Here is a 25,067-nt window from a genome sequence, read left to right as displayed (position 1 = left end):
TATGTTAAATCATCTAGCTGCCTAAAAGCCTTTAGCACTCAATTATGATTACTACACTGATTAAATGTGACACAAGCTGATAAAAAACCAAATGCAATTCAGTAGCTGAAACCGCATTCTAAACAGGTGCTCACTTTTTAATGAATATAAAATGCCCAATCTAATATGCCCAGTCTGAAAAACCAGACTAAACAGAATTGTTTGCATTCCCTCTTACCACCTACTTTTTATTACAGATCTACACATTTACAAAGCTCTCTAAAATTGTAATTATTGCATGTTTCAGGTACTTTGGCTTGAAATACTAAAACATCACACACCCACACAAAAACAAAACAAAAGAGCAGGTATGATGCATATTCCAAAAACAAGCTTACATAATCAGTAAGTATTGCTAAAAAGAGAGAATATAATATTTACTAAAACAGAATGTTTGCAATACATATTCTGGTACTGGACAAAGACTTCCAACCTTTTTACTAGCCTATCAAGGGTCAATCCTTTCTGCATGTGAACGTAGCCTGTAAACCTGACAATTGCAGCTTCTCATAAAGATAAAACATTTTACCACGTTGATTGCTCTCATGCATTGCTTATAATTTTCATTTTTCTCAATATGTGGTACTTTCCCCCCTAGGGATTTAATACCAATAGTTGCTGCCCTGGAATACAACCAGTGGTTTACAAAGCTTTCCTCCAAGGATCTAAAGTTAGTAAGTATTAGGGTGAAGGGTGACTATCTGGTTCATATAAAATAACTAGTGTTGTGGAATGTATGAAGGTGTGATTATCCAAATGAAAAGAGGGATTTGCAGCTATAAATGTTTTGCTTTAATTCTGCATGCAGTAGAATGTAGTGAAATTAAATATGCAAAGTTCACTTTCAAACACTGATGGAAGGAGAAATCCTATACACAAGAAGCTGGCATAAAGTAAGCAGTGTAAGGCAAACCAGTGTATAGTTATTCTGTTTAGCATCTGGCTGAGCAAAGGGAAAATGCCCTTTTTCAGGGCTTAACATCCAACAGGCTCAGATCAGCCAGCTGGGTCCTTGCTGAGCCAAGGATTGAGGGAGTTAAGCCACCATAACCTGGTTATGCCAGGAATCTCCTGGTTCATCCTGAAGCATCTTAGATGCCCCAAGTTGTTTCAGGTGATGAAGAGGGACATGGGTTTCCCCCCTAAACAATCTGTAAGTTAAGCAACCCTTTTGAGTGAAAGTTACCTTTATTATTTGAAATTTGCAAAGTCAGTGCACTAAAAATATATATAATCTAATTTGAAATCATTTGTGAGAGCTTAGCAATGGACGAATCTGCCAATTTTGGTTTCTCATTTTTCCAGTCTTTCACAACTAATGTGAAAGTTCACTTTCACATTAGTTTTAAAAGTCTGCATGGCTAATCATGAAAGCAGGTCCAGTGTTGATGTGGCAGAATGGATAAAGGCCCACTGAATTCACCAATCACACCCAACTCAGAAATTTCCTTTTAAATCTGTCACTTCGTGATTCTAGGGCTTAGCTAACACATATTTATGTTTTTAAGAGGAGGTTTCCTTGAACCTTGGAGACCCCTTTAGTATTTTCCTTGAAGGGACAAAAAAATCTAGTACAGAACAGTTGGCAAAAAATATTGTCATATCTCTTAGAGTTGCAATGACAGTTAAGTTTCCAGCTTCCAGTTGTTAACCATAGGCTCAGTAGAACCAATTATTTTCTATTTTCTACATGGTATGCGTATTCACACCTGAAATGTCCACCAATCCATGCCTTTCTGTGGGCTTCTGGCTTTGATGTGGACATTTTGTATGTGGTGATTCACTTAAGAGAACATTAGAGCCCCTCTGTGGAGCCTAACCACATTAAAATAGTTTCAGGCACTTGCTTTGGGTATGAAGGCAGGTTGTTATTTGCTGCATTCTCATACTGACTTGTTTTCATTGATATATAATACTACACCATTGTTGTCTTTGACAGTCTGCTGATGTTTGTGAGCAGATCCTAAGAGTGGTGAGCAGATCTAACAGACTGGAAGAGCTAGTACTGGAGAATGCAGGTCTTAGAACGTAAGTCCATTTTTTCTTTAAATAGCATAAGTGTTTAGCAAATCCCGATATTGCTAGAAAGAGCTTTGAGTTTGAAATTGCAGTCCGATACACACTTACCTGAGAATAAGTCCTACTGAACTCCGTGGGGCCTGCTTCTGAGTAGGCATACCTAGAATTGCTAAAATGTACAAAATTGCGCCTCTTACCTACCTAACACTGCAGTGCATGATAGGAGTGTAAATAAGATATGTGATGCTTCAAAATAAATATTTAGGGTTTGCAGGAGAAACCACCCAGAGCTAGAAAATTGTTGCTTTGTGAGAATAGGTGTGACTTAGAGTAACTTTGCACAAATTCTCTTACTGTATTACGTAATTTTTCTCTCATAGAGGCAGATATGCAAAAAGAAAATACCACATCTTTTTTTTTTTAGTAAGCCCACTAATGTGTATTACATTGTCCAATAAATATGGCATCTTTCCTTCCCTTGCATGCTTGTGCCTTTGCATGGCTAGTTAAGCGCTACACGCAGAAGCTAAGCCTAATGCATAACCCAGTGTATAGGCAAAGCCACCCTTGATCTAAAAGAGAATTGGTACATAGTGGCAGTGTTGTACACAGCTTCCCTAATTCTATGCTCATTCTTTTTAAGTAGTCATTTCATATTAAGCTTTTAAATATGGTGTGATGCAACTTTGCAAGCCTTAATATAATCCTCTGTTTTGTGGTTGTTGTTTTTCTTAAAGAGATTTTGCACAGAAACTGGCCAATGCCCTATCCCATAATCCCAACTCAGGACTTCATACAATTAACCTTGCTGGCAACCCCCTGGAGGACAGAGGTACTGTAGCACTTAAATTTTCTCCATTCCTAATACATACCCAATAAGAGGATTAGTGCGGTTTCATTCAGCTTTTGTCTGAACAATACAACATTTTGTCGGATGTCATTGCTTCGTAAATACCCTTTGTTCACAAATGTCTGAAGATCTAGTCACTGTCCCTTTAAACTGCAAGTCATGTTTAGTAGTTATAGTGGTCATAAATTTAATTAAGCCTAGCTTTGTTCTGATTTCACAAAAACTGCTGGCATTTAAGTAAAAAACAATAGTGGGTAATTAGTTTGGAACTGAGGTAGGAATTAATAGGCCACAAGTGTTGTATTTTTCAAAGTCTTTAGAATTACCATAATATTCACCCTAGGGAGAAGTGTTACTGTTTTGAGTAAATAATACATTTGTATCTGGTAATATGAGCTTAAATATTAGCATTTCATACAATTTGGGCGAAAGAGGAGATCCTTTCTGTCATTGGTATAGTAAGCATCTAGAGCAGCCAGTCAGGACAGAAATAATGAATGATAAGCTTATCACTGTTCCGCATAACACTGAATCATGTTTCAATCCCAGGGATTCAGTTTCAGTTCTAGGAAGTGTCAGTTAAGTAATTTGGTGGGCTTGGATACTTGCCCATCATCTGGTTTCCTGTTCCTTCCTTAAATCTAAATATTTAAAACCTCGTTTGCACATTATCAAAGGGTAGGAATTCTCATTAACTTTCTCACATATTCCACATACATATTAGCGTGCACTCTTTTTGTTAAAAATACTCATTTCATATAGGAAATTGCTCTGATCTTCTCCTCTGGGATAAAAGAGACGCCGAAATGTATTTTATTTTTACCGCTAATGTTTAACTTTACTGGAATGTATTCCCAGTAAGTGCACTTAGGATCATTTCTTGATGGCATATCTGCAGTACAAATCCATCATATTTGTATCAGTTTAACTTTTTTAACGGTCAGGGGTACCTTTACCTAACTTTTTTATGGTTTCACCCCAAATAATTTTGAAGATTCTAGTCAGTGTGCTGAACATTTTGTTGCAAACCTTTAGCCCATCCCAAACTACAGCTCCCAGGGTAGCCTTAGGGGAGGAAAGTGATTATTCTGATAATTACAGTGAAGCGTAGGTGTATTGTAATTAATGGCTAAGGCATCATTATATACCTTTTGTCTGTGGATGTGCAAGGCACTTCCCTTCTTTCTCCACTTAGCCTTATAGTAGCCATGCAAAATAGAAGTCTGTTCCATTTTGTAAAAACAACTTGCCAGAAGCCAAACTATGCATTACTGTATGTGCAGTGCTTTGAACCTAGCTTTTGAGGTCCAGACATACTGTTGTGTCAACTGGACCACACTGTACGTCAATATTGAAACATAACTATTTACGATGTAAGCACCTCCCCATTTCTAGTGTGAGTCTTTTTTGTCTTTCGTTCTTCCTCAGGTGTGTCCTCACTAAGTATTCAGTTTGCCAAACTACCAAAGGGGCTGACACAATTAAATCTATCAAAAACCTCATTATCGCCTAAAGGTATGTTCGATTAAATGTACAAGTCATTATGACACATTAGCTTTTGTTTTCCCTTCTGTTATCTGAGTGCTTTCCCCAGTTCAGAACTTTTCTTTCATGATCAGGCAGGCAAAATAGAGCCGGAAATGTTTTGCAACACACTATGAGCTGTTGCCCCATTGGATGTTGTAATCTAGACCATCATGATTAATTGAGCTCCAGTTCAGTAGCAGTTGCCATCACAAGCACTGCAGAAATACACAGGTAGAGTTGCAGTGAGTTTGCTCAGCACAGTGCATGATTTGCATGGCAAGTAGAATAATAGAACTGTAGAGTTGGAAGGGACCTCAAGGGTCATCTAGTCCAACCCCCTGCAATGCAGGATTCCCAGCTAAAGCATCCATGGCAGATGGCCACCCAACCTCTGCTTAAAAAGGTGGTGCAGGTGGAGAAAAGTGGAGGATGTGTCTGAATGGCAGGTCAAGGCAGATGAAGGAATTGCAGTTGCACAGGAAACCTTAGTCAATGTTGTGTTTGCCATTTTCAAGGATTTCTTTCTGCACGTTCTGTTTAGAATCAGGTACAGGAAGCTTCCAAGCACCACACATTAAACTATAATCACTATACTAGGTCAGCCCTTCAGTGTTCTTACAAAGAGGCAAGCAAACTCAAATAGCTCTCCTAACAAAAACAAATTCTTTTGATCACTTATGTCTGTCTCTGTATGTGAGATCCTCGTCGTACAAAAACCCGTGATTTCCCCTCTCTCTGTGTGTGTCTCTAAAAAGCCCCTTCAATCTTGTCTCTTAAAGCTTTGTGGCTTTCTGCCTAGCTTATCTTCTAAAACATTCGCTTGGCTTAAGAACAACACTTCATTGCTTTAGCCATGGTTGGGAAATTTAATCGGAAGCCTAAAGGCTGAATTTTATTACAATTAAAGATTAGATGCAGAAACTGGTTGTGCTTATCACCTGTAAATTCATCCCAGGAGTATACAGAAGTGGGTCTCTTCTCCCTTAGCCTGGCCCTCCACGCACTTTTCAAGAGAGTATCACATGCGTGCTTGCTCTTGAGTTCCTTATTTGTGCTCATTTTCATGGTTAATTGCAGTGCATGTTTTGATTAAACCTTGCAGCTTCATTGTTGGTTGTCCTAGACCTGCTTTTTGGAGCACAGCAATTAAAAGGGTTTTTTTGTTTTTTTTTTAAAAAATGCTTTTCTTAATAAATTATAACATTGCATGCTGTGATGTTTCATTTTTATTCCAATCTTCCTAATATTCCTTCCCCACCCCCACCCCCGCTGCCTCTTAACTTGAAGCAGCCTTCATCTCTTATCAGATTCTGAAAACTTAATTCTTCTGCAGAATCTTCCCTGGATCACTGAAGCTTGACTTCCTCTGTACTGCCAGTTCATTCCCATCTAACTCTTTCCCACACTACCTTTTAAAAAAAATTCATTTAGCCTGTAAGCCTGTTGAATACAGACTGGAGACCTTTGGTAGCCTGCACAGTACCTATCACTCTTTTCTTTCTTTGTGAAATGGTTGATCCTGTTTCAACAGGACTGTAACAATTCCATATAGCTGTCACATTTATGACCTTAAGAAAGGAAATGTTTATTTTCTGAGATCAGCCTCCCACAGACTTTTGCATGACTTGTTTTTTTTCATCTTCTATATGTACCAAGCTTCCACTGAATATGATCAGCATGTGGGAAGCACAGTCTCTCCAGCAGTGCTGTTATCTTAAATATTCATTGCTGTTCATGTTCTTTTGATGAGGTGCAGAACAGGAAATCATTAAATGTTTCATAGAAACTGTATATTTGCAGAGTGCATGTTAATACTTTACTGAGCACAACAAAGGCAAATGTTGACCATTTTGTTGCAGGGGTAAACAGCCTTTCTCAGTCACTGAGTGCCAACCAGCTCTTAGCTACCACGCTGACCCACCTTGATCTCTCAGGGAACGTTCTTCGGGGTGATGATCTTTCAGTAGGTGCTACTTTTTTCTACTTCCTAAACAAATCTGTTGTGTTAAAGCAATCAGTGAAGTAAATACCAGTGAAGACAGCATCGCAAGAGAATTGGAAATAGTAGAAAGCACATTCATTTCCCCAAGTTGCCTAATTTTAGACAGTTTGCCAATCGGATGTGTCATGTGAATCACCTGTTAGTTCCGATCCTAGATGTGCATAACAATCTATAGAAGAAGAAGAAGAGTTTGGATTTGATATCCCACCTTTCACTCCCCTTCAGGAGTCTCAAAGCGGCTAACATTCTCCTTTCCCTTCCTCCCCCACAACAAACACTCTGTGAGGTGAGTGGGGCTGAGAGACTTCAAAGAAGTGTGACTGGCCCAAGGTCACCCAGCAGCTGCATGTGGAGGAGCGGAGACGCGAACCCGGTTTCCCAGATTACGAGACTACCGCTCTTAACCACTACACCACACTAGGGACTAAAGAAATAATCCCATGAGGTTGTCAGCCATCTTCCATTATTTTCCTTAACCTGTGAAGAAAGCAACATAGCAAGCACCTAACCTATGGCTCAGGTTGTTGTGGAAGATAATATGGGCTGGTTCACCTATCATAGTAAACCATAGTAAATGGCTTACCAAGAATGAGCAGATCACTTTGGCTTTGTTCTTCCATGAGCAAGAGAACCCTTGGTTTAGCATCACGTCTGAACCAGATATCATGCTTTATTTCACCCGTGGTGGATCTTGCGTTCTCAAATTTTAGTGGCACCTCCAACGAAAGAAGAAGAATGGATACAAAAATTTATGGACTATGCAGAAATGGCTAAACTTACCGGAAAAATAAGAAATCAAGATAATGAACTTTTTATAAAAGAACGGAAATTGTAAACAGATAAGGACATTGGCAGGATTATTGTAATAAACTGCAGTTTCGTAAGAGTATTTAATTAAGGTAGATGAATAAAATAATAAAGTTAGAATTTGCAGGAAATGATAAAAATAAATTTATGGAACCGCAGAAAGAGGAGGAAGGAAGTCGAGTTTTGAAATGTTAAAATGACTGTAAAACTATTGAAATGTATGAAATCATTTAAAAAATAATCAGTGGCACCCTGTGCAGTTCCAAAATTCGGCACCCCCATGCCTCTCGCCAGGGGAAAACACTAGTTTCGTTCAATACCAGCAATATCCCATATTTTTCCATCTATAAGATGCCCCCATGTATAAGACGTCCCCTATTTTGGGGGACTGAGATTTAAGACAGCCCCGTGTATAAGACACCCCCTAATTTTTGACTTTATTTTTTAAGGGGGGAAACCTAGTCTTATACACAGAAAAATATGGTACTTCTCATTGTAAGATGGAGGGGAAGTGAGGTATACTTAAATCCCTTTCAGCTGAGTGCAGATACTGCTGTGTGAGAAAGGCTAGAAGTGGAAGGAAGGTTTTGACTTCCTCAGTACCGTTATGTCCTCTCTTTAACCCTGCCTCAAAAAACATCAGGAAAAATGAATGAAACTGCATTTGAGGGCAGAGCTTGCTCTCTCTAAATTGTGACGCAGTTTGAATTTGGTTTGCTTTGCCCCTAGTATAGAATCCAGTGGCTGCCCTGTGGGTACACCAGTGGGTGGGGCGAATGCGATGTTGCTTTCTTCCACCCCAATCATAGGTTCTATGCAGGGAGTAGCCAATGTGGTGTCCTTATAGGGATTTGCAGGCCCTCAGCAAAAGAAGAAAGTGGCTCTTCTCTTAATTTAGCTGCTTGTTTCTGTGAACTGCCGCACCTTGACAAATAACATGGCCCATGTCAGCCCCCCCCCCTTTTTATGAGAATGTTTATTCATGTATACATGTATATATAAAGCTCTCAGATTTTCAGTCTATGAAATTATTTCTGAAATGCCTTGCGGGAATTAATTCTGGGTGGAGGATGCACCTGAATTACTAGATCCAGTTGCAATTTAATAGCTGTCTTTGTGTGAGAGTTTCACTAAAATTGTTTTGCATTATTTGGCTGAAAGGTGGCTGGTATTCTAATCTACTTTGTAATTAAAAATAATAGTTCCTTGAAACTGGGTAGTTAATTGATTATTTAAAACCGAGGCATGCCCGTGTCAAGGCTACTATTTGATCTTATGTAGGCAATATTTTTTTCTTAGTACTTACGAGGTATTTGGTGGTATCATAAGGGTGAAATATGAGTATTTGTCAGGGCAGCAGTTACCTTCAAGATCAGAGAAGTGGATATGAATACCAGAAGAAAACTGAAGCTTATTTTTTTTAATTTCTCTTTCTGTCTCTCCCTTATAGTTCCTGTATAATTTTTTGGCCCAGCCAAACGCGATTGTTCATCTGGATTTATCCAACACAGAGTGTGCATTAGACATGGTAATAATTTACTAAAGAGAAGTCCAGTTTTTCTGTTTCATATTGGCTTATGTGTAAAATTACTATCTTCTTATTTACGATTTAGATGTGTGGAGCACTTCTCCATGGCTGCCTTCAGCATCTTGCCATCCTCAACTTATCCAGAACAGTTTTTTCTCACAGGTCAGCATTTATCATTATTTGTGTGAATTAGATGCTGTATCATGAAACTCCCCCCCCCCAAAAAAATCTTAGAGCTGTAAAAACACTATATCTGGTGAAATGATATTACCAGCACTTGTAAACGAAAGCATTTAAGTTGTATGCACTGCAAAACTGGATTAAATGGCAGTGTAGGTAAATAAGGCTGGAAAATATGAGGATAAAAATTGGATAAAAAAAGGTGGAGAATCTTGCTGAATGGTATGACTCTGTGGTGATTTGGGGAGGTGTATGCCACGTGCAATGATTTCTGTATATCATGTGATAACTGTGTATGAAAAGTCATTTGTAAGTGTCATATGGTAGGGCTGGGCAAAGAAAAAGTGAAACAGCTGGGTGTTGGTTCTTTCCTACCCCTCTTATGAGATCCAAGACCAAAGCAGTTTTCTTACTTCATCTCTGTTTTGCTGCTAGCTTCTCTGTATATTCAACTTCCCATTTATGTGGGGGTTACGTTCTAAGCCACTGCATGTTTAAGTGAAGTTGCGTATTTTTGAAATGCCGTTGAAGAAGTCTGCAAATACTCTATTCCACCCTCCCTGTTCTGCCCCTTTCTGTGACATTCATGGGTCACTTCTGGGTTCAGCGTGATACATGTACGCACAGTTGCGCACATATTGAATGTGTGTAAATGGGGGGTGGTGCCTGTATCAATAAAACATGTGCACTACTATAAGTTTATTTTTAGATGGTCATATCCAAAGCTGCAGCTCTGCTTGTGCAAGGCAGTTATGTGAGCAGAGTTCTCTCTTCCTCTCCTGTCCCCTCCAGCTCCAACATGCACTCAATTTCATTTCCATAGGGTTGTGGGGACCCTTCAGAGCAGATATTGGTGGTAGAGGGGAGGAAACTGAAGTTCTGTAGCACCAGCCCACACTGGATACCACCCAGTGGTTCCTGTTTGTTTTCTGCTGGTTGATGCTTGTTGATCTAGACATTTGAGCTGATGAATTAATGCTGCTATTGCATTCTGATAAGAGTTAGCAATTGTATCTCTTTGGATTGCAAACATACATAACAATGATCACAAGCCTTATGTAGGAAACAGCAGATTTAGCAGCATATCTTAGAGGTTTGTGGATGTTGACTTCTATCTGCTTATTGCTTTACAGAAAGGGCAAGGAAGTACCCCCATCCTTCAAGCAATTTTTCAGCAGTTCCCTTGCTTTGATGCAAATCAACCTTTCAGGGACTAAACTTCCTCCTGAGCCGCTAAAGTAAGTGTGCTGTGAATTTTGTCATAAGATTTTAAATTGCATTGTGATGCTCCCTTGTGTAAATTTATGAGTAGGCAGGAAAGTTGATAGTAGGGTGTGTTGATTTCATATGAATAAAATAGACCGAAAAAATGTTCTGCAGATTTTGGCTTATAAATAGTCATGTATTTGATTCCCTGCAGTGTTATGTGTTTTCTTTACAGTTCCTGTTTTATGAATAGTAAAATTACTCAGTTCTTTCATGTTCAGTTTAATTTGCTTGATTTTTGATGTTTGAGTATTTAATTAATAAATGTTCTACTTTAATTCTGTTTAACTGAAAGGTATTAGAACTTACTGACTTGGCTTAGAGCATTCAGGACACTGCAGACTCATGTGGTCCCTCTTCCCTTTTGCTAACTTATCATTTTATAATAGGTCCTGGACAAACCTTATCCAATAGGCACCATATTCTAACCATAGAGGAGCAACCTGTATACAGGAGGGAGCAAAAGAAGTGTGCCGGCCTACGGAGACACTTCCAAACCATGTTTTAATTATACAGTGTATACGGTGCATTTAGTTACATTGCCAATGCCTTTCAGTAAATATTTTGTTTGTTTATTTTAAAACGTATCCCGCTTTCCACCACGTAGTTCTCAAAGAAGCATCCAACAATAACACATACAGTATACAAAAAAATTAATAATAACAAGAATTTCTCTTGTGACTTGATTGCCATTCTAGTGTTCCATAATAATAATTCTAATTCATTTTTCAGAGCACTCTTACTGGGTCTCGCTTGTAATCAAAATGTGAAGGAGGTGTTTTTAGATCTGAGCAGCTGTGAGGTAGGAAATGCTTACAATCTATAATGTCATGATTATATTATTCTCCTTAAACATAATGGTTTCTGTATATTTTGTGTTGGCCATGCTGAAGAAGCATTAAGCCAATTTTAAAACCTGTTGCACATTTACAGAACATGCCTGGCCTTGTGTACAATTGCACCTATTGTACAGACATGCATCTCTTATGCTGTGATTTTCTGAACAGCAGCAGCAAAAATGACAATCTGTTTTGAAACTGAGGAAATTCAGATTAAGGTCTATTATTATTATTATTATTATTATTATTATTATTATTGGCTTGCTGTTGAAAGAAAGAGTCACTGTAAGCAAAACTGAAAAAGGTTATCTTAGTCCAGTGTTTCCCAAACTTGTTTCTCCATCTTCCTTTAGACTACAACTCCCATCATCCCTAGCTAGCAGGACCCCAGTGGTTAGGCCCTCTGTGCATGACAGTAGTCTTGTTGATGCTGTTGAAAACTTGTGAATGTTTTGTTTTTATCAGTAGTACAATTAGTTTTCAGCTGCCCACTTTAAATACCCCAGTGCCAGCCCAGCTTCTAGCAAACAAGCAGCCAGAGAACCTTTCCTAGTTTTATCTGATTCTGAATGTATTAATATCACGCGGGATATCAGCTTTGCCTTTCCTTATAGGCTGCTTGGTCCTTTCAGTCTACACAACAGAGCCAAGGCTTCATCATGCCTAGAAAAAAAACAAATATTTCCTTTCCTCACCGCTTCAGCTTTATCTTGTGACTAACTGCTGACTTACTAACTCTGATCCAAAACTTCGTTGCTATGTACTGCTGATTTTATTGCAGAAAATACTTCTATTTTAGTTGCTCAGCTCTGATGTATTTTAACTTTCCCCCCTCCTGCTTCCATTAGCTTGGTCACTGTGTAAGTACACATCATTTATTACTTGTAGCCTCTCAACTATTAACCTCAAAGCAGCTCACTTCCTGCCTATCCACTACACATGTTCCCTTTGCAGAGCATCTTTTTAATTGCTGATACTTGAGCGCAGGAGAGCTTTGGTTGTTTTATAGCAGAATGTGTCATACTTTCATAGAATAGAGGTTAGGCAGATGTGAAGCTGATCACTGCCTAGATCAGGGAGAATTGGGAAGCTATTTTGAACTTAATGAAAGGAGCAGCAGGATATTGCATGTAGTTTGTATTTTCTTCTTCATCATCATCCTTTATAGCATACACTTTGTCATGAGATATTATTCCTGTTCGATAGGGCAGCAAAAAACAAAATGCTAACAGCTACTTTCAGAAAAAATGAAGTACTGGTACTTCAGCTTTATTCGTACTATAGTTTGCATTATTTGCAAACCTCTGCTTTCCACATTCTCAGCACTCCCTCAGAGAAAAGTTATCTAATGCTTTCTTTTCCCCCTCTAGCTAAGATCAGGAGGTGCGCAGGTTTTAGAAGGATGCATAGCAGAAATACATAACATCGCCAGCCTTGATATTTCAGACAATGGTAAGGGCTCATATGTCTGCACAGAGGATTAAGGAATGTGGGTGATTTATGGTGTGATCCTATGCATATTTACTTGCACGTAGACTGCATACTTGATGGGACTTGCTTTATTTGGACAAAACTCCCATTGAAAGCAATCTGACTTGCTGAGCAAACATAGTTAGCATTGAGCAGTAAGTCTGCTTTCATTATATAATAGGCTATTGGGGGGGGGATTGAAGAACAGGATAATTAAGTATACAATCAACCTCATTTTTCCACAAAACCCTTAAAAGCCTAATGCTGAAATATACTTCCGTCAGATGTTCTTTTCTAGTCTAGACACAGAGCAAAACACTTGTTGCATCATTTTATTCTCATGCTATTAATCTTCTTGGGCAGCAGTTATTGAACCCATTCAAAATAGGATCAAATTGTTGGAGAATTATATTGCTTTTCAAAGCAACTAAAATTAGCTAAACAATATATTGTGGCCATAATTCTCAAAAGAATCAGAGAGTCTTCCTTTGCTGAAACACATAGCTGTCTGCATAGCAGCCATTATGCTGAGAGCCCAAGTACCTATTGTGCATGTAACCAATGCTCAATGTTCGCTTTCCATCTTCAGGAAATTGGCAATTTGAAGTAAAGAAGCCACTTAACCCTTTCTCCACCTACTGGTTTCCTTTTTTAAATTGTCTTCTCAAAACTGCTTTTCCATAGGAAAATAAGGGACTAGATCACATTTTTCATCCACCAAAGCATGTGCTGTTGCTAATTAAGGAAATTGGTGTGAAAGTACTCTCTAACTATAGAGTGAAACCCCTGTGACAAAATGCATTTGTGGGGATCTATTTTAACTGTGCATTTCATCTGGTTCCTCGCAGGCCTGGAATCTGACCTTTCAACCCTTATAGTCTGGCTTAGTAAAAACCGATCAATAAGGCATTTGGCATTAGGAAAAAACTTTAACAACATGAAATCCAAGTAAGATTTTTATTTATTTGTGGGAGGGGTTTTTAAAATGGAATAATCAATAAAAACTGCTGGTTTCACCTTTTCTCTTGCTTGTTGCCTCTTTTAGAAATCTGTCCCCTGTACTTGATAATTTAGTACAAATGATTCAAGATGAAGATTCGGTGAGTATCATTACCTTACTACTTTAATGTTGTCTTAAACACCACCATCTCTCACCTGCAGCTATTAGTCAACAATATATACTAGGCAAAAGCATTAGTCAGGTTTATTTTTTAACCAGTTCAAATTTATATAGCAAACAATGAGCTATGCACTGAAAAAAACACAACCTTCTTTTTGAAAGTGTTGAAACATTTTAAGATTCTATGCAGGGTCTGATTGATTTTGGGGCTACACTTGTGCTTTATAGATAGTAACAAATATTCAAAGATCCATTTCCCTGCCTTTTTAACAACAGTTTCCCTTACTCCTGAGATCCAAATCTCGTTCTACAATTGTCTGGGGTTGATGTTATGAGGTGATATGAAGTTTACCTGCTCACCATAAAAAGCTTGTTTTTCGTTTTTAGGTCCAAAGAATATAAAAATCAACAGTTTGAGTGCTTTGGAATTGAGTGCAGAATGAGTCTGTGTCTGTGTCTATCTATATCTATCTATCTATCTATCTATCTATCTATCTATATTTACTGGTTCTCCTCCTACATCGGCCAAGCAGATGGTTGGCATTGTTGTCTATAACAATGCCAGTCACCTGCTGGTGGGAAAGCAAAGCCTGGGCTGTCCTCCTTTGGTCTCTCCTACATTAACTACCAGCAGGACCAAACAGTTCCAGGTAGTACATAGCAACTGGCCGTTGGCATGGGAGTGTAGGTTCCACCCAGGGCTAAGTGACACCATATAACTGCCAGGCTTCTTGCCAAAAATGAATTCTTTCTACTAACAGCAAGATCATATGTATTCCATTTAGGCCAGGTGACCAGTCATGTCCCCCGTCCCTCGTGGCTGAAACTTCAAAAGATGTTGCTTCTGGGAAGGGGCAGTGGCACCAAAAGACAGTATCAAAAGACATCAAACTTTGGGGTGGCACTTTGGCAGAGTTAGAGTTTGCTTGGGTCTTTAAGGGGATTTATGCTTGTTACAGTTTGCTTTTATATTTTTTCCTTATTGCATGCCACAAGATTTTTTATTATATTTTTAGAACTGTCATTGATAACACTGAGGTTATGTTAAGTATTAAGTATTCATGCAAATACAAGTATGAAAACCTGTGTGTTTAACCTCTGAGAGACTTTTTGGAACTCCTGGAAACTATTAGTGATTTAAATTTTGCAAGATCAAAAATTTCTCTGTTATATTGACTTCATCAGGGCTGTTTCCTGTTTTATTGTTTGTATATACATTTTTATTTCAATTTTATATTTTACAGGCTAATTTTAATACTAACTAGATATTGCCTTAGGTCCCCTAAGCTGCTTCAAAAATTGAATCTGATTTCATGTGACCACTTGGGCAGAATGAGCATTTAAAAAAATGAAAGATTCCTTGCAGTTCCCCCAAATGAGTAATTGGTTTTTATAGCCTATTGTTCTTATCCAGAAACTGGATTTGTAGATGTTTTCCAGGGGATTTCGAACAACCTGGCTAATGGTGCCAATGATACCTTATTTCTAGAAGTGAGATTTAATTTGATGCTGAAATCTTAACAGTATATTAATAAATCATTGGAGCATCCTAATCAGTAAATGCCAGTTCATGTCTCTCTTCCAGGGATAATTGATCTCCAGACCCTCATAGGATTTGGTTCAGAGTTCTATGATCTCTTGCTTTCAAAACTCAAGAGCAAAGAATTGCCCTCTAAATTATCGTTATATTAAGCTTAATGTATCAAAGTATGACTCATCTCAAGCCAGTATTAATAAAAGTGCAGATTATTTGTCTTTGATTTTATTAGGCAACCAATGTCTCTGAACTGGACAACTGATAAGACCGACTATATGGAGAAATATTCCAAACAAAATGACCACCAAACACCTCTGAGCTATTTTTAACAACCATTTTCCACTAATGCAGATTGATTTTTCTTTTATCCCTGTCTCTCCTTCAAATTTCCCCCGGGGACATTATGATGATGAGGGCAATTGTGATCTATTAAGCTCTGAACAGAGCCGCATTCCCAATTTTAGAGGAGTGAGTCAAATTTTGGAGTCAGAAAGAAAGTTCTTTTGGGAACTGGAGAAGTCTCCTTCTAGGGATGAGTCAAATAGTAATTAGGAGGGTGCAATTTCACAGCCTTAAATAGGTAAAAAAAATCCAGAGTTTTGTAATCATTTATCTCTTAGGGATTTATTGGAATAGGGAAGGCAAAAAGGTCCCTCGAGTATCAGAGACGCACAGAAACAATCCTGAGCAAGAAAAGGGGAACAAATATGCACACCTGGACAATTGGAAAAGGGGAGGACAGTTATCTCCCCTCTATGGATAAACGACTACAGTCTGCAGACAAACCTCTAATTTTCCTGGTGTTACATGATGGGAGCGTGAAGGGTTGGAATGGGTTCTCTAAGAATAAAATAACTCTAATTTTGGAATTACAGTACTTGATGATACTTGGCACAGCACCTGGTTTCAAGTGCAGGAGTCAATTCAGGGTATAATTATGATAACACAGAAACTCTTGCCATTTTCACACACTACTCTGCATATTGGCATAGATGCTTTCATGCAGAGTAGTGTGTAAGAAAGTTGTCATATGAAATGGTATTTAAAGCCTTCATTTTATTGGATTTTACAGACTAGTGCAATGTCTGCCTTAGGTTGACATAAGAATGTTTGGGAGTATTGGATCCATTCATTCTAAAATCTGATTTTTTGTATAATAATCATTAAATCTTGTGGTTTTTATTACATGGGTGTGTTTTATACCAATGACTATCCAGTGTCGAAATACTAAAATATTAAAATAGTAGTGTGATCATTTGGCAGACCCTATTCAGGGTTTTTGAATTTACCTCACAGCCAGGCTAGGCAGAAACATTGTGCCTCTACCAGTCCCCTCATAGGGCCTAAGATTGATAAACACAGAGGATTTCTTTTCAAGGATGTTTGGGGTGAATAGTTCTTAATTTTTCCATGGACCTAACTACCACTATGACCAGGATAATTAGCTAATTGAGAGTCAATTGGATGCAGGAATAAGTTGTGCTCTTCCCAGTGGCGTAGCGTGGGGGGTGCCAGGGGGGCCGGCCGCACCGGGCGCAACATGGGCGGGGGGCGCGCTCGCACTAGCAGCTCTCTGCCCCTACTAAAATCCACGGGTTAGGGAGCCCGCGCTCGCTCGGCTTGGCGAGGAGGTCGCGGAAGGGGGAGAGCGAAGCCTTCTGCCGCGGGCAAAAAAAGGAGAGGAAGCCGGGCGGGCGGGCGGGCGGGCCGGCTGGCGGGGGTCTGGCTGCGCCTGCTGCTGCCGGTGCAGGGCAAGGCAAGCAGAGCGAGGAGGAGAGAGAGGGGAAGGGGGGGGGAAGCAGCTAGGAAACGCTGCGGTGTGGAGGAGGAATCAATTAAGGAGAGAAAGCGAAAAGCCTTGGAGAAAGGGAAAAAAGGAAAGAAAAGAGGCAGCTCCAGGAGAGCGCGGGGGAAAGAGAAGCCTCGCTGCTGCTGCTGCTTGGGAGAGTAAATTACTGTACTTGCCTTGCCCCGGGTTAGGGGGCGCAAATTACTTGCCTTGCCCCGGGTGCTGATAACCCACGCTACGCCGCTGGCTCTTCCTGAGACTGCGATTGAGGACCAGATGTCCCACTTTTAGTATGAAAGCAGAGAAAGCAGGTTTACAGAACAGGAAGGCCTTAGTGTGGAAGGAGGAATGCACCCACAGGAGAGATGTGGCGCTCTCAATGTTACTGGACTACAGCATTCATCATCCTCAAGCATTAGCCATCCTGGCTGAGCTAGTAGGAACTGTTGTCCAACAATATCTGGAGAGCCACAGATTTCCCATCCCTTATGGTACATATTATTGAAGAGATAAACTTATCCCTTGCTCACTCTCAGTAATGATGGTGAACTCCTGCATTCTGTTCCGATTAACTTTTTTAAAAATTCCTCTGCTGTGCACGCTGTAAACAAGCATTGCTGAGCTGATTATTATTTCAGAAGGATGAGCTGTACTGTTAGGTTTTGTGCTAGAACCTACGACAGAAGCACGAAGCACCTCAATTAAACTTTTGCTACCGTTCCCAAGCACCAGGCTAATGTGAAGCTAATGCTCTCTAAATTATGTGGCGAATAAAGTAAGGGCGCACTTGGAGATTAGGAGAATTAATACAGTAATTTGATAGCTGTCATTTAAACTAAAACGGTTACATTACTTTGTCAAGGACAGGCTTTTCAATTATGTAGTCTCAGCACATTGCCTTCCTAGTTTGCATAATGGCAAGCTCCAATTTAGCGCCATCCCTCTGGGTTTTTAATCTTACTGTATAGCGGCGGCAAGAAAAATAATATTTTTCAAGCCATCTAGAGATCTCCTGCAGCATGTGTATGTGTGTATTTGTGTTTGTGTGTTGACAGTGAGCTGCAGATTCAGTTGCAGAGGGTATTTTATATTTCTAGATGCTGTAAAAAAAAAAGCATAGTTATAACAAGTTTTTAACAGTGGTCAACTGGATGCCCAAGAGAAGACCACAAGCAGGACTCTTCCTGTCTATAATGTCTAGCAACTGATGTATTGAGGGTTAGGTTTTGTTAGTTGTGTGTTTTTCCTTTTAAAAGGTTAAAGCTTTTTACTCTATATCTCATGTGCGCAAAAGACGAGGAGAAGGGAAGGGGACCTCACATGTCCAGAACTTGTTGCAGCTCATTTGCAGCCATCTGCACCATGGTCTGGACCCAGGGGTGGGGAATATGTGGCTTCCAGATGCTGCTGAATTAGACCTTTCATCTCCCCCAGCCAACATGGCCAATGGTCAGGAATGATGAGAGCTGCAGTTCAGCCACATCTGAAGGGCCACAGGTTCTCCACCCCTGATTTAGATGATCATATGAACCAGGCCTGCCAGTAGCTCCAAATAATATGATGGAATGTATTGCTCTTTTGTAGTGTAAAATTCTACATTTGTAGCAGTTCACTTAGAACTTCCTATGTGAAGGCATCTTGTGCAGAACTGTGCTGCCGGTTGATCTAATGATTTGGGCTAGCATAAGGGGTGGTGCGTGGGACGCAGGTGGTGCTGTGGGTTAAGCCACAGAGCCTAGGATTTGCTGATCAGAAGTTCGGCAGTTCGAATCCCCGCAACGGGGTGAGCTCCCCTTGCTCGGTCCCTGCTGCTGCCAACCTAGCAGTTCGAAAGCACATCAAAGTGCAAGTAGATAAATAGGAACCGCTCCGGCGGGAAGGTAAACGGTGTTTCCGTGTGCTGCTCTGGTTCGCCAGAAGCGGCTTAGTCATGCTGGCCATATTACCCGGAAGCTGTACGCTGGTTCCCTCGGCCAATAAAGCGAGATGAGTGCCGCAACCCCAGAGTCGGCCACGACTGGACCTAATGGTCAGGGGTCCCTTTACCCTTCACCTTTAAGTGGTAGTGCAGTGATATTGCCTGTTCTTTATTTACTCTGCAGCCCTTGCAGTCGCTGTCTCTAGCAGATTCCAAGCTGAAGACGGAGGTTACTATTATCATCAATGCTTTGGGCAGCAATACATCTCTTACAAAAGTGGACATTAGTGGAAACGGCATGGGAGACATGGGAGCAAAAATGCTAGCAAAGGCTCTTCAAATAAACACCAAACTCAGGTATTATGTGCATATTTAAACATAACATCTTCCTTAACTTGAACGATGTCTGCCTTGCATGCCATAACCCATGCTTTGTTCATGAGTTTCTTGCATATTGTCTAATCTCCCAGACCAAACATACAGATTTACTCTGTTCTAAATACTGGAAATGCACTACTACTGATAGTTTTTAATATGTGTTTGTTTGTTTTTAAAAACAACTTCATCCATGCACCTGTGTCATTTCTATTTTCTCAACAGAACTGTTATATGGGACAAGAATAATATCTCTGCCCAGGGTTTCCAAGATATAGCAGTGGCTCTAGAAAAGTAAGTTCCACCCAGTTGTGTATTATAATTGTCACAAAGATGGACCCAATTTTTGGTTGCTAATGTTACGATACTGCTTTGCAAAAATAGACAACGAATCATTTTGATCTGCATGGTCTGAATGGCAGAGGAATCCCTAATATTTACATTCTCTCATCTGTCCTGATGGATGTACTCTGTTACTAAAACATTTGTTGGCTGATTACCAATTTTCAAATTCATTATCACTTTCTATCCTAATGTGTGGAATTAAAAACTAGTCAAGTGGCACTTAATGCTTAAACGGTGCCATCTTGTTGAAGTTAGAGTTAATGAAAAGTTAACTGGCAGTACTGAGATCAATGGCAAACTTGGGGTGAGGAAATCCCTTCACAGACTGACAACATGCATTCTGTTGACAGGAAAATACTCTCTGGCATCCTGTTTATAATATGTGCCTTCTCTTCCACCTGCCAAGATAAATGAAAAGGGGGGAGCTGCTCTTAAGATTGAGAATGAAATTATCTGACAGAAAGTGGAAATGTTGGTCCTAATACAACAGCTATGATTTTCTAAAGGTGACATCTTATTTACTGAGCATAGAAGTTCAGGTCACCTTCTGTCTCCTTCATGGGGCCCCAGATGTGATCAGCAAAGTTGTTAACGGGGAAGACAGCCTTTTATGTCAACATTGGTAAAGAGGGTGTGTTTGTGTGTGTGTGTGTGTGTGTGTGTGAGACATCTTTATTAGAAAACATTCTCTTCCATATGCTTCTTAGCAGATCAAGTAATGTAACTAATTCTTCTGTTCTCAGGATAGTTGTTTTTTTGCATTATAAAATTAACCTTAAACTATTTCTTTCTTCCAAAGTATCCCTTTTTTGGCAACAATAGAGTAAAAGAAGTACAGTGTTTTCCTTTTTAACAACATCAAAATGATTGGTTTGGGAATTTTTCAAACAGTAACAGTGAAGTTATATATTTGCTACAGAAATATGAAAAACATTATGAAGAACAACAAACAGTGTTGCATTCTCTCATCTTAATTACTTTGGTTCAATAGGGAGTGATTTATTGATGGTTGCACTGCAGGACTGAAAATGCAAAGTCTAGAATCAGGTTGAGATAATTATGAAAAAACCCACTTGTTGTGCATTATGATGATTGGAATTTTCAGAACAGTATCAGGGCTGCAGGGTGGGAAATAACTCTTTAGAAATGTGTTATAATCCAAGAGACAAAAACTCCAAACATAGATTAGGATCACAGCAGTGAAAAATAAGTCAATATATAACACAGGAAGAGGTCGAGACTCCCACAGTTACTGACATTTTGGTGGATAACGTCATGTATTCATTAAACAAAGGGCTATAGTTTTGCAAGCTAATTCTGCAGAAGCCTATGGATTATTTAGTCATATTTTTAAAGTAGGTTGTTATCCCTCATTCCAAATTTTTATACTGGAAAATTCAACAGTTTATATTTGCATGGAAAATCTAGTTGCTACATCTGTTGTCAGAAAACTTAAATAGGCTAGCAGTACACCTGTTGGGCATGCAAGTAACATCGATAGACTGCTTAAATTTCTTTTTTCCTATTGCTTGTTCTCTTTAAATAATATATATCCTGCATTACTTTATAAAATACATATACAGTGGTACCTCGGGTTAAGTACTTAATTCGTTCCGGAGGTCCGTTCTTAACCTGAAACTGTTCTTAACCTGAAGCACCACTTTAGCTAATGGGGCCTCCTGCTGCTGCTGCTGCACCGCGGCTGCACGATTTCTGTTCTCATCCAGAAGCAAAGTTCTTAACCCAAGGTACTATTTCTGGGTTAGCGGAGTCTGTAACCTGAAGTGTATGTAACCTGAAGTGTATGTAACCCGAGGTACCACTGTAATTTATTGTATTTTGCTGTTCCTCCAAGGAGCTCATTTGCATTTTATCCATGTATTTTGCACTCAGTATGAAACAGTAAATATAGGGGTAAAAATACATGCTGGTTATTCTTTCAGATGTTGAATTTTAAATTTCCTGAATTGTCTGAGAACTTTCCCCTTGGAAATATATTGTTAGGATTTGGGGAGGGGGTCAGACTCTGCTAGATCTCTGAATTCAGTAAAAGGTTAGAATTTAAGCAAACTCCTAAATTCCTGGATCTAGCAAGGGCTGGAAATAACACAAGCCAGTTTCCTAATGCGGCAGTTATTTAATAATGGCCGAGTCATTAACCAAGCAAAAGCCAGGAAGGTAGGCTGTTAAGTCAGACAGCTATGGGAAGGGCCCCTGCCTTAACTAAGAGGGAGAAAGTTTGCAGAGACAAGGAGAGATTAGTTTTAGGGTTGCGGTTTGCCTGATGTGAGCTGCAGGATCTGTAAAATGGGGTCTTGTTTGCAGTGGGGTCTGCAAAATGCAATAACCTGTTGAAGGGGATCACAGGACGATGTGGGCTGATGAAACATTGCAGACATGAGAAAGATAGAACCCACTTGGCATGTAATGTTTTGAACCAGATTCAAGCTGTGCGCTAACCACTATACAGTGGTACCTTGGGTTACATACGCTTCAGGTTACATACGCTTCAGGTTACACACTCCGCTAACCCAGAAATAGTGCTTCAGGTTAAGAACTTTACTTCAGGATAAGAACAGAAATCGGGCTCTGGCGGCATGGCGGCAGCAGGAGGCCCCATTAGCTAAAGTGGTGCTTCAGGTTAAGAACAGTTTCAGGTTAAGAACAGACCTCCGGAATGAATTAAGTACTTAACCCGAGGTACCACTGTACCTTACTGGCTTGGCTCGGATGCTTCTTGAGCCACCTCTGCAGCTCACCTGGTCCCTGCTTGTGGTCTGAATAACTGTCAGGGATTGGTGAGGGATGAATTTGGCCCGAAAGGGCGCATCAAATTTGGATTCTGTAGTGCTGCTGATTCTTAAGTAGTCATAGCAGAACTTTAACTGTCATCCTCAACAAACCAAAAGAATGACTGAGAGATGCCAAGCACGAAGCAGTTTTGGTTACTTGAAATATGCTCTTTATGTGGTAAGGGTGAAAGCAAGTCATATTTCACATTAGATATGGTTTAAAAAAAACTTGTCAACTAAGAAAACTGTGAAGTAGCTTTGTGTTTGTGCCAAATGTAAGATTATATAGGGCAGTCACATTTTATTTTGCAGGTGTTTATTTAGTTAGTTAGTTGGTTGGTTAGTTAGTTAGTTATATGCCACCCATCTGGCTGGGTTGCCCCACCAACTCTGGTAGGCTTCCAACAAATTAAAGCAAAGTAAGACATTGAACGTTAAAAACTTCCCTATACAGTCATTTTTTTCCACTTGGTGGTTATTATTCATACTCATATATGCCATGAAACACATCTGTTGTGCAGCCTCTGTTTCACTGGACATCGTTGTTCAAAAAGCTTGATTTCAAGAAAATACTTAGATGGGTAAAGTTATCTTCCTATACAGTGGTGCCTCGCAAGACGAAATTAATTCGTTCCGCGAGTTTTTTCGTCTTGCGGTTTTTTTCGTCTTGCGAAGCACGGTGTCGGAAAAGTTTTGGAAAAGCTTCAAAAATCACCAAAGTCTTCAAAAACCTCAAAAAAGGCTACCACACCGCGTGCTATGAGTTGCTCCTCGAAGTCAAGTCGCAACTGTATTAACGGTTTTAAGAAAAAGGAAACAAACTTGCAAGACGTTTCCGTCTTGCGAAGCAAGCCCATAGGGAAAATCGTCTTGCGAAACAACTCAAAAAACCAAAAACCCTTTCGTTTTGCGAGTTTTCCATCTTGCGAGGCATTCGTCTTGCGAGGTACCACTGTATCTATATGAAAGACTGAGATCTATTTTCTAAGAAGGGGTGTAAGAATCACCCCTTATTTGTGTCTACTTGCAAACTGATGCAGAACACCATCTATATCACTTTTTACATCTCAGCTACGTATCAAAGCCATTTTGAAATGTAATCCTGGAAACTATATATTGATACAGCATTTCAACTTGTGTGTAACAAAATGTGTGCATTTGATAAAGGGACTAGGAAGTTAACAGAAATGTTATAAATAATTGTTTTTTCTATGTGCCCGTCTAACCTGATTTTTTTCTACATCTTTTTTTAAAAAAGAAATTATACATTAAGATTCATGCCTATACCTGTGAATGATGCGTCTCAAGCACTTAAAACAAGCCCTGAAAAAACCGAAGAGGCACTTCAAAAGGTATTGCCTACAGTTACTTATAGATTGGGATGGACAGGGAGACGCAAAGAAACTAATATTATTAAATGCTTGTCATTTCATGGTTGAATGAACAAAATTCTTGAGGGGTGTGTGTGTGTGTGTGTGTGTGTGTGTATTAACCCTGGGGGCCCATACAAGTATGTTTGCAAAGGTTATGATATCCAAAAGTGCATGAAAATAACTCTCCCTCCAAATAAAGTGTGGGAAGTGAAAATAACAGAAATAATAGCATAATAGTAAACAGTCCCATGTAGTGCTAATTAAGCAGAATTTTTTGGTACGTAACACAAATAAAATGGATGTGTATGTTTGCATGTGTATTCCTAGGCACCTAGGTAACAGACTAATTTTTGGAACAGTTATAAACATCACAATTATAACAAATAAAGGCTTGACATATCTCGCTTTGCATGTCATGAGTCTATTTCATATATTAGTTTCACCTTTTAAGTTGCATTACTGAAATAAATGAACTTTTCCACAATATTCTAATTTTCTGAGTTTCACCTGTATTCCTAACTTACTTTTTACTTCTGTTCTTAGATAGAAAATTATTTGCTTCGCAATCATGAGACCCGAAAATATCTACAGGAACAAGCATACAGACTGCAGCAGGGCATAGTTACTAGCACAACACAGCAGGTGAATGCATTTCATTTAAACAAGCAAGCAAACAAACAAACAAAAAACTACGGTAATTTTCAGTGGGTTGGATTTAAATTGGTCTCCATAAAATTCCACTCACAGAAAAGGGTTTCAGAAATGTAAGTGGAGGAGAGATAACTTTCACCAATTTCTCCACAAAACCTCCTGCCCCACCTTCTATTCTGAAGGGTTCCCAACCTTGTGGAGCATATTTTCAGAGATGCTTCAGTGGGGAGGGAGATTTTTAACCTAAGAGTATGATTTGAACTAACTATGTGTAGAACTCTGGATCCCAACACGTATTCCTGAACATCAGATTCTTTCCATCCCCTGCTAAACCACCATTCTAAGTCTGATGTAAGATTTGACCCAGGAGCCAAATGTGACCTTCCTAGGATCACTGCCAGACCCATGGGGCTCCTCCAAGGCCACATCTTTCACTATCTCTGCCTTACACCCTTCTTGACTGTTTTTGCATGGTTGGGTTGTGTCCTTGAATTCTGATACTGCCTCTTGCTTGCCTGGATGGAGAGAAGTGTCTGAGAGTACATGTAGAAATTGAACTGCATAATAATAATAATAATAATAATAGTAATTGTAATTGTAATTGTAATTGTAATTGTAATTGTAATAAATTTATTACTTA

The 25,067-nt window shown here is 39.4% G+C and overlaps 1 protein-coding gene across 2 annotated transcripts in view; it reads left to right on the top strand.

The window, feature by feature from the left end:
• The window catches only part of CARMIL1 (capping protein regulator and myosin 1 linker 1), a 341,669-nt gene that overhangs the window by 60,046 nt on the left and 256,556 nt on the right, over nucleotides 1-25,067 (top strand). For both annotated transcript variants that reach the window (XM_081014121.1, XM_081014120.1), the window contains exons 9-24: nucleotides 638-713; nucleotides 1,979-2,067; nucleotides 2,796-2,890; nucleotides 4,337-4,423; nucleotides 6,295-6,398; nucleotides 8,695-8,772; nucleotides 8,858-8,934; nucleotides 10,086-10,190; nucleotides 10,951-11,020; nucleotides 12,428-12,509; nucleotides 13,376-13,475; nucleotides 13,573-13,627; nucleotides 19,076-19,248; nucleotides 19,492-19,560; nucleotides 23,662-23,755; nucleotides 24,320-24,418. In XM_081014121.1, coding sequence (XP_080870247.1) covers nucleotides 638-713; nucleotides 1,979-2,067; nucleotides 2,796-2,890; nucleotides 4,337-4,423; nucleotides 6,295-6,398; nucleotides 8,695-8,772; nucleotides 8,858-8,934; nucleotides 10,086-10,190; nucleotides 10,951-11,020; nucleotides 12,428-12,509; nucleotides 13,376-13,475; nucleotides 13,573-13,627; nucleotides 19,076-19,248; nucleotides 19,492-19,560; nucleotides 23,662-23,755; nucleotides 24,320-24,418 — 1,453 coding nt within the window. The remainder of the gene's footprint in view (nucleotides 1-637; nucleotides 714-1,978; nucleotides 2,068-2,795; nucleotides 2,891-4,336; nucleotides 4,424-6,294; nucleotides 6,399-8,694; nucleotides 8,773-8,857; nucleotides 8,935-10,085; nucleotides 10,191-10,950; nucleotides 11,021-12,427; nucleotides 12,510-13,375; nucleotides 13,476-13,572; nucleotides 13,628-19,075; nucleotides 19,249-19,491; nucleotides 19,561-23,661; nucleotides 23,756-24,319; nucleotides 24,419-25,067) is intronic.

This window comes from Podarcis pityusensis (assembly GCF_964106645.2).
Source record: "Podarcis pityusensis genome assembly, chromosome: 7".
NCBI classification, from domain to species: Eukaryota; Metazoa; Chordata; class Lepidosauria; order Squamata; family Lacertidae; genus Podarcis; species Podarcis pityusensis.
This window is presented reverse-complemented; position numbering and strand designations above follow the sequence as displayed.